Consider the following 9,332-nt stretch of genomic DNA (forward strand, 5'->3'; position numbering starts at 1 on the left):
GGGATGGAGGGATGGAGGGATGGAGGGATGGATGGAGGGATGGAGGGATGGAGGGATGGAGGGATGGAGGGATGGAGGGAGGGAGGGATGGAGGGAGGGATGGAGGGATGGATGGATGGAGGGAGGGATGGAGGGATGGAGGGATGGATGGAGGGATGGATGGAGGGATGGAGGGATGGAGGGATGGAGGGATGGAGGGATGGAGGGATGGAGGGAGGGAGGGATGGAGGGATGGAGGGAGGGAGGGATGGAGGGATGGAGGGATGGAGGGATGGATGGAGGGATGGAGGGATGGAGGGATGGAGGGATGGAGGGATGGAGGGAGGGAGGGATGGAGGGATGGAGGGAGGGATGGAGGGAGGGATGGATGGATGGAGGGATGGAGGGAGGGATGGATGGAGGGATGGAGGGAGGGATGGATGGAGGGAGGGATGGAGGGAGGGATGGAGGGATGGATGGATGGAGAGAGGGATGGAGGGAGGGAGGGATGGAGGGATGGAGAAATGGATGGAGAAATGGAGGGAGGGATGGATGGATGGAGGGATGGAGGGAGGGAGGGATGGAGGGAGGGATGGATGGATGGAGGGATGGAGGGAGGGATGGAGGGAGGGATGGATGGAGGGATGGAGGGATGGAGGGAGGGATGGATGGAGGGATGGATGGATGGAGGGATGGAGGGAGGGATGGATGGAGGGAGGGATGGATGGAGGGATGGAGGGAGGGATGGAGGGAGGGATGGATGGATGGAGAGAGGGATGGAGGGAGGGAGGGATGGAGGGATGGATGGATGGAGAGAGGGATGGATGGAGGGAGGGATGGATGGAGGGATGGATGGAGGGATGGATGGATGGAGGGATGGATGGATGGAGGGATGGATGGAGGGATGGAGGGAGGGATGGAGGGATGGATGGATGGAGAGAGGGATGGAGGGAGGGAGGGATGGAGGGATGGAGGGATGGAGGGAGGGAGGGATGGAGGGAGGGATGGATGGAGGGATGGAGGGAGGGAGGGATGGAGGGATGGAGGGAGGGATGGAGGGATGGATGGAGAGAGGGATGGAGGGACAGAGGGAGGGAGGGATGGAGGTGGACGGGGAGCGGGAAGGATGGAGAGGTGGAGAAGAGGACGCATGAACAGCGGGAGGGGTTGGTTTTAGGGGCCCCCCTCCCCCTGCCCCCCTTGCTCCTCCAACATTGTCCCCTCCTTCCCCCCTGTTGTCCCCCCCCGCTCCCTTCCCCCCCAGCCCCTCTCCCCCTGCGTGGTCCCCTTGGCCACGGTCCCTCGGGAGCTGCCGGCGATGGCCGAGATCTCCAGGAGCCGCGGCAGGAGAGACCCCACGGCGCCGCGGCGCAGCCTCCGCCCGGCGCAGGCGTAGAGGAGGGGGTTCATGGCGCTGCTGAGGAAGGCCAAGGCGGTGGCCGGTGGCCGGGTGGCTTTGGCGGCCGCTTCCAAGATCCCCCCATCCCCTTGGAGGACCGCTGCCACCTCCAACAGGCTGGCCACGTGGTAAGGTCCCCACGCAACAGCGAAGGCCACCACCACGGCGGCCACCAAGCGGAAGGTGTGACCACGCCGGGCCAAGCGGGTCTGGTGTAACCGGCAGACCAGTAACCCGTAGCCAGTGGCTATGGCGGTCAACGGCAGGGCCCAACCCAAGATGGTCTCCAGAAGGTTTTGGACCACCAACCAAGCCTTCGTGCTGTGCACCCGCTTGCAGTGCCTGTCCTTCACCTGCCAGAAGATGATGGATGGGATGGCCAACACCAAAGCTGCCGACCAAGTCACCGCTGCCGCTCCATGAGCCAACTGTCCGGCACGATCACCCGCCATCACCACCGTCGTCGCTGGCCTGGAGACCGCCAAGCACCGGTGGAGAGCCAGAAGAGCAATGAGGAAGATGCTGACGTACATGGCAGCGGCGCAGAGGTAGTTGCACCCGCGGCAGACGGCCAAGCCCATGGTCCATTGGCCAACGCTCAAGGCCCGGATGTAGACGGGACCGGTGAGGAGGGTGACCATGTCGGCCAAGGCCAAGTGGAAGATGAGGAGGACAGGGACACTGCGCCGGCGGGTGACGGCACAGCCCCAGAGGACAACGGCGTTGCCCGGCAGCCCCACCACCACTGCCACCGACAGCAGGGTCAGCCCCAGCGCTGCGCCGGGGACGGGGACAGTGGTGGCGTTGGGGGGAGATGAGGCGTTGGCGGGACACGAGGACATGATGGCGGTGGTGGAGAGGGGCTGTGGGGAGAGGGGGAACACAGAATCCTCCCGAGAAAATGCAGGTGTCCCTCCATCCATCCTTCCATCCATCCTTCCATCCATCCATCCTTCCATCCATCCACCCATCCACCCTTCCATCCATCCACCCATCCATCCACCCATCCATCCACCCATCCATCCTTCCATCCATCCACCCATCCATCCACCCATCCATCCTTCCACCCATCCATCCTTCCATCCATCCACCCATCCATCCTTCCATCCATCCACCCATCCATCCACCCATCCATCCTTCCACCCATCCATCCTTCCATCCATCCACCCATCCACCCTTCCATCCATCCACCCATCCATCCACCCATCCATCCTTCCACCCATCCATCCTTCCATCCTTCCACCCATCCATCCTTCCATCCATCCACCCATCCATCCTTCCATCCATCCTTCCATCCATCCTTCCATCCATCCATCCTTCCATCCATCCTTCCATCCATCCATCCACCCATCCATCCTTCCATCCATCCATCCATCCTTCCATCTATCCACCCATCCATCCTTCCATCCATCCACCCATCCATCCTTCCATCCATCCATCCTTCCATCCATCCATCCTTCCATCTATCCACCCATCCATCCTTCCATCCATCCATCCTTCCATCCATCCACCCATCCATCCTTCCATCCATCCATCCTTCCATCCTTCCATCCATCCATCCTTCCATCTATCCACCCATCCATCCATCCTTCCATCCATCCTTCCATCCATCCTTCCATCCATCCTTCCATCCACTGATCCCTCTCTCCACCCTGCCATCCCTTCCTCCATCCCACCTTTCCTCCATCCATCCATCCATCCATCCATCCATCCATCCATCCCTTCCTCCTTCTTCCCACCCCTCTACCCATCCCTTCATCCATCCCTCCCTCCACACCTACGTCCCTCCATCCATCCCGCCCTTCCTCCTCCTCTCCCTCCTTTCCTCCCTCCCTTCATCTCTCCTCCGTCCCTCCCTCCATCCCGCCAACCCACCTCCCATCTCACCCCTCCCCAGGGCCCCTCCCTTCCTTCTCCATCCCACCCCCCCTCCTTCCTTCTCCCCGCTCTCTGAAGTCTCCTCTTCTTCCTTTACCCTGCTGGGCTCGTTCCTTCTATCTTCGCATCTCCCACTTGCCCCCCAGATTGCCCAGTGGGCCACCACACTGCCCGTTTGCCCCCATCGAACCTCCCACTTTCCACCCCCCCTAGACATCGTAGTCATCCACCCAGATCGTCCAGTCGCCCCCCACCAGACCCTCCCCATCACCTTCGAGACCTTCTAGTTGTTGCCCCCCGCTATTTTTCAGGAGCCCCTCCAGGACCTCCCACCCCACCAGCCTTCCCTCCTGTACCTTGGGGGCTCAGATGTCCCTTCCTGGGGGCTTAGATGTCCCTTCCTGGGGGCTCTGGTGGGGCTGGTGGATCCTCGGTGTCCTTGTCACCGCCGGTGGCCGTGACCGTTAGGTGCCTCTTCCCCTCCACCCAGCCCCGGGCAGGAAACGCTCGTGCAAGAGGAAGGAGGCAGGAAAACCACGAGGAGACAAAGGGGACATGGTGGGGGAGGGATGGTGGACTCAATTTGTCCCCTGGGGGGGGGGGGGTGGGGGGGGTGTGACAGAAGCGGTGGCATTGCCACCAGGTAGGGAACCCCTCCCGGAGGCCCTCCAGGAGGCGGCGGTCTGGTTGCTCCGTCACATGGCCGTGGGGGTGGTGGGAGCTCATGGAGGTGGTGTGGAGGGGACAGGGAAGGTCGTCTTCTACGCGTGGTATGGTCAACGTACGTTCTCTTCCCTCCATCCATCCGTCCATCCAGCCTGTCCTAACCTTTGGGTTCTGGCCCTAAAATCGGGACAAACCCCAACAGATGCCCCCCATGACGGGGTGACCCCGAGTGAGAAGAAGACCCCGTGACAGAGGTGCCTTTCCGTAACCCACCACGCTGAAGGATTCCCCATTTCCCATCACGCCATTGTCCAAACAAAGCGAGGTAAGACTGGAGATGTCCTGCAGCAGGATCCAAGTTTCCCCTTCCAGCTCTTCCCCAAAATTCCCACAATGCCCTTGACCAAACGATGTGTCCCAAGACTAGAAACGGGCACGGTTGGCCTTTTTCACCCTCCGCTGCATTTTTTTTTTTTTTTTTGCCCCTCCAAACTCATGGGGTTGGGTCTCGGCAGACGCTCTCCAGGTGGGACCACGCTGCGATCCAACCCAAGGCTTTCAGGGAACCATGGGAAGAACTTCCCCAGAACCCAGAAGTCCACAGAGGTTTGAAGGAGAATAAAACCAAATAGTTTTAATTTCTTCTTTCTTTCCACCAGAGTAGAGACAGGGCTTCAAATAAAGCGCTTTTTGATCGTAATCCTGATGTTTCCTGGCTAATTTGGGGATCAAGGATCATTTTTATCAACGAAGGCTGTGGCGGAAGCACTTGGGCACCATGTGGGCCATCAACCTGGGGCCTGTTCCCTGGGTGCCATCACCCCGGGGCCCATCGCCCTGTGGCACGTCACCATAGGTGAAATGGCCCTGGGTGCCCTAACCCTGGGTGCCCATCTCCCATCCCCTGGGACCCACCACCCTGGGACCCACCACCCTGGGGGCCATCACACTGGGTGCCAGTAACCCTAGAGGCCATCACCCTGGGGGACCTTCACCCTGGGGCCCATCACCCTTGGACCCATCACCCAGGGGGCCCATCACCCTGGGACCCGTCACACTGGGTTCCACCACACTGGGACCCATCACACTGCAACCCACCGCCCTGGGACCCATCACACTGGACCCACCATCCTGGGAGACACCACCCTCCGACCCATCACACTGGGACCCAACACCCTGCGACCCACGACCCTGGGACCCATCACACTGGGACCCACACCCTGGGACCCACCACTCTGGGACCCATCACACTGGGACCCAACACCCTGCGACCCACCACCCTGGGACCCATCACACTGGGACCCACACCCTGGGACCCATCACCCTGGGACCCATCACACTGCGACCCACCACCCTGGGACCCATCACCCTGGGACCCACCACCCTGGGAGACACCACCCTGGGAGACACCACCCTGGGACCCATCACCCTGGGACCCACCACCCTGGGAGACACCACCCTGGGACCCATCACCCTGGGACCCACCACCCTGGGAGACACCACCCTGGGACCCATCACCCTGGGACCCACCACCCTGGGACCCATCACACTGCGACCCACCACCCTGGGAGACACCACCCTGCGACCCACCACCCTGGGACCCAACACCCTGGGACCCACCACCCTGGGACCCATCACCCTGGGACCCACCACCCTGCGACCCACCACCCTGGGACCCATCACACTGCGACCCACCACCCTGGGACCCACCACCCTGCGACCCACCACCCCGCGACCCACCACCCTGGGACCCACCACCCTGCGACCCACCACCCTGGGACCCACCACCCTGGGAGACACCACCCTGCGACCCATCACCCTGGGACCCACCACCCTGCGACCCACCACCCTGGGACCCATCACACTGCGACCCACCACCCTGGGACCCACCACCCTGGGACCCACCACCCCGCGACCCACCACCCTGGGACCCATCACACTGCAACCCACCACCCCGCGACCCACCACCCTGTGTGTCCTTCAACCAGGTGCCGTCAGTCCTGCCCCACCAGTACACGAGAGCTGGACTGACTGGGAGAGAGTCCAGGAAAAGGCCCCCCGAGGTGTTCAATTGCCAGGAGCCTCCTGGGGGGGCCAGAACTTGGCCTGGAGCAGACTTGGCTTTGGGGGGGAGGGGTCCCACCCAGGGCACAAACCTGGACACAGAGTGACTCGGAGGGGTCACATTTTTACTGGGGGGAGGGTGACTGGGGCTCCTCGGGGAGGTTCTGGGGTCTCCTGCTGACCCTCACGGGCCCTCCTGAGCCCCCCAGCATCCCATGAAGGTCCCAGCTGACCCCCCCCCCAAGACCCTTCTCGAGCCCCTCCAGGACCCCCTGAAGGTCCCCACTGCACCCTGGGGGCTTTCCCAGCAGGGGGACGGCAGGGGACCCTCAGCGTGTCCCCCGGGCCGGCGCGTGGAGGCGGTGGGCAGCGGTGCAGCCCGGGGGGGATGGGCGCCAGCCCCCCCAGCGGCCCCCAGCACCCGGCAGCAATGGTCCCCGTGGAGTCACTGTCCCCGCCGTGCAGCACCCCCCTGGCACCCTCCCAGGAGCCGCCAGCTGCCAGCAGGGCCACCATGGGCACGTCGTGGCCGCTGCGGCCCGGCCACCCCTCCAGCGCCCAGCCCAGGTACGGCGCGTCCCGCTCAGCCGGGGACGGGAACAGCGGCACCTCCCGCGGGCCACCGCCCTCCAGGAGCCCCCGGGGATTCCAGGTGCCTGCAAGGACACGGGGACACTGGTGTCACTGGGAAGACTGGGGAGACGCTGAGAACGTGGGGACCCCGGGGATATTGGGGTCAGTGGGGACAGCGGGGTCACACTGGAGACGTGTGCACCACCAGAGTCATGGGGGACACTGGTGTCACTTGGGACATGGGGGTCATTGGTGTCACCAGTGACGACGGGGTGACCGGTGACACCGGGGGGCACGGGGCTGGGGGTCTCCAGCAGCCCCTGTCATACCAGGTACCTGCGGGGACACTGGGGACAAGTGGGACACCTGGGGGCACCATGGCAGCGGCTGCAGCAGGGACACCGCCAGGGACACCAAGGGACATCAGGGACACTGAGGTCGGGGGGAAGGGAAGTGGGGTGGCCCCGGGCCACTTTCCCACGGCTGAGGACGGCGGCACTGGTGGGGACACTGGGGACACCGGGGCCAGCGGGGACAGGATGGGCACTGGTGACCGTGCGGGCAAACTGGGCACCGGGGTGACACCAGGGACGGTGGGGCAGGGGACGCGGGGGATGTGGGGGCACAGAGCAGCGACACCAGTATGGCGTGCCACCAGGACTGGGAGAGAGAGGCACCAGTGACCCCCCCGAGCCCCTCCCAGTATCCTCACCGCCCCCTCCCAGTGCTCCCAGTGACCTCCCCCCCGCCATGTTCCCACGTCCCCGTCCCCGTCCTGTCCCCCTCCATCCCCCTGTCCTTCCGTGTCCCCGTGTCCCCGTGTCCCCATGTCCCCATCCCCACCCCATCCCCCTCCATCCCCCTGTCCCTCCGTGTCCTCGTGTCCCCATGTCCCCATCCCCACCCCGTCCCCCTCCATCCCCCTGTCCCTCCGTGTCCCCGTGTCCCCATCCCCACCCTGTCCCCCTCCATCCCCGTGTCCCCGTGTCCCCGTCCCCACCTGAGGCCGATGGCCAGGCTGCGCATGGTGGCCCCGCAGCCGGTACCGGTGGGGTTGAAGGGGACGCGATAGCCCTCGGGCTCCCCCGGCTGCAGCTGGGAGGTGCCTGGGGAGGGCGGGGGGGGGGTGAGACCCCCCCACACACACACATCTTGTCACCCCCTGTCCCCCCGCCCCAGCTGCCCTCCCCCGACTCACCCAGGATGCTGCTGGCCCCCGGCTCGCACCCCTCCGTGTCCCCCATGGCGGCCACGTAGCGGCGAGCCATCTCCTGCAGCAGGGGTTCCCCCTCCAGGCCTGGGGGTGGCGGGGGGGGGGGGTGTCAGTGAGGACCCCCCCCCCTCCATTGGCCACCCAAAACTGGAGGGGAGAGATAACGCCACCCCCCCAAAAGCGGAGGAGGAGGGGGAGGAGGAGGAACCAACTGGTGGGGAATGGGAAAACCGCCCCATGGAGAACCCAAAACTGGGGGGGGGGGAGGGGACACACACACACACACCCCCCCGCCATGGACTCCCAAAAGTGTAGGGAAAAGGGGACACCCCCCCCGCACACGGCTCCCCGAAACGGGAGGGGACGGGGAACAACATCCGCAAACCCCCGGCAAAGCTCAGGAGAAATGGGGCGTCTTCCCAAGCACCCCAAATTGGGTGGGAAAAGGGTAATTCCACCACCCCCCCACCCCCACCCCCCCCCCCACACACACACACACACGGACCCCCCCAGATCGGGAGGGAGAAACGGTGTGTCCCCCTCTCCCCCCCCCCCCCCCCGCCGCCAGCACCCAATATGGGAGGAAAGGGAACACAAATTCCCACAAAATGTGGGGAAAAATAGGACACACACCACCCCCCCCCCCGAAAAGGGACCCACAGTTTATTTTTTGGGGAAATGGGGAATGTCTAAGAAGTGGGGGGGGAATTAGGATGCTCCCAAACCCCCTCCAGGGCTGGTCGGGGACCCCCAAAAGCCCCTCCCAGTACCCTCCAGTTTGGTCTGGGGTACAATGGGGAACCCCAAACCCTCCCAGGACCCCCCCGGGCATGTCGGGGGTGTAACGGACACCCCCCCCACCCTGCAGGGACCCCCATGGGGCAGCGTCCCCATGGCAAGGGGGTGAGGGACCCCAGGGCAGGGGTGGGGGGGGGGGGAAGGCTCCAGGTGTCCCCAAAAGGACATCCCCAAAGAGGGACCCCAAAGGGGGCCGGGGGTACCCGAAGGGACACAGCGTTGGGGGGGGGGGGACGGACGGACTCTAAAGGGACAGGGGGACACCCAAGAGAGAGACAGGGGCCACCCAAAGGGTGGCTCAAAGGGGCGACGGAGGCTCACGGGGGGGGCACCCAAAGTGTCACGGTGGGGGGGCAATAAAAGGGCCGGGGCCCCGGGGGGGGGACACCCAAAGCGGACACTTGGAGTTTGGGGAGGATTCGGGGTTTTGTCAGGCCCCCGGGGAGGGTGGGGAGAGGGAGAAAAGGAGCAGCACCCCCCCTCCCCCCCCCCCGCCCCGAGAAATGTGTATTTTTGGACGACAACACGTATTTTGGGGCGAAATCCCTCTGACGCTGGGAACCCGTCCAGGCCCGGGGGGGGGGCGATTTGCAGCCAACCGTGGAGGAAGGGGGCGGGGGGGGGGGGGCGGCTCCCACTTGAAAAAAAGAAAATAAAATCCACGGTGACAGGTTTTTCTTCTTTTTTTATTCCTTTTTTTTTTTCTTCTTCTTTTTTTGAATCAAATTCTGCCAAACGGGGCAGAGATCTCTGCTCTATCGG

At 64.1% G+C, this 9,332-nt stretch overlaps 1 protein-coding gene across 1 annotated transcript; it reads right to left on the bottom strand.

Annotated features, from left to right (window-relative positions):
• Positions 1 to 1,233: 1,233 nt before the first annotated feature.
• LOC134509544 (leukotriene B4 receptor 1-like) lies at positions 1,234 to 3,718 on the bottom strand (the record flags this gene model as incomplete). The annotated part of the gene is made up of 2 exons (XM_063322086.1): positions 3,613 to 3,718; positions 1,234 to 2,241 (listed from the first exon to the last, which is right to left on the bottom strand). A coding segment is annotated over exon 2 (987 nt), but the record flags the coding sequence as incomplete, so codon positions are not given.
• Between the last annotated feature and the right edge of the window lie 5,614 nt (positions 3,719 to 9,332).

This window comes from Chroicocephalus ridibundus, unplaced genomic scaffold, assembly GCF_963924245.1.
Source record: "Chroicocephalus ridibundus unplaced genomic scaffold, bChrRid1.1 SCAFFOLD_105, whole genome shotgun sequence".
NCBI classification, from domain to species: Eukaryota; Metazoa; Chordata; class Aves; order Charadriiformes; family Laridae; genus Chroicocephalus; species Chroicocephalus ridibundus.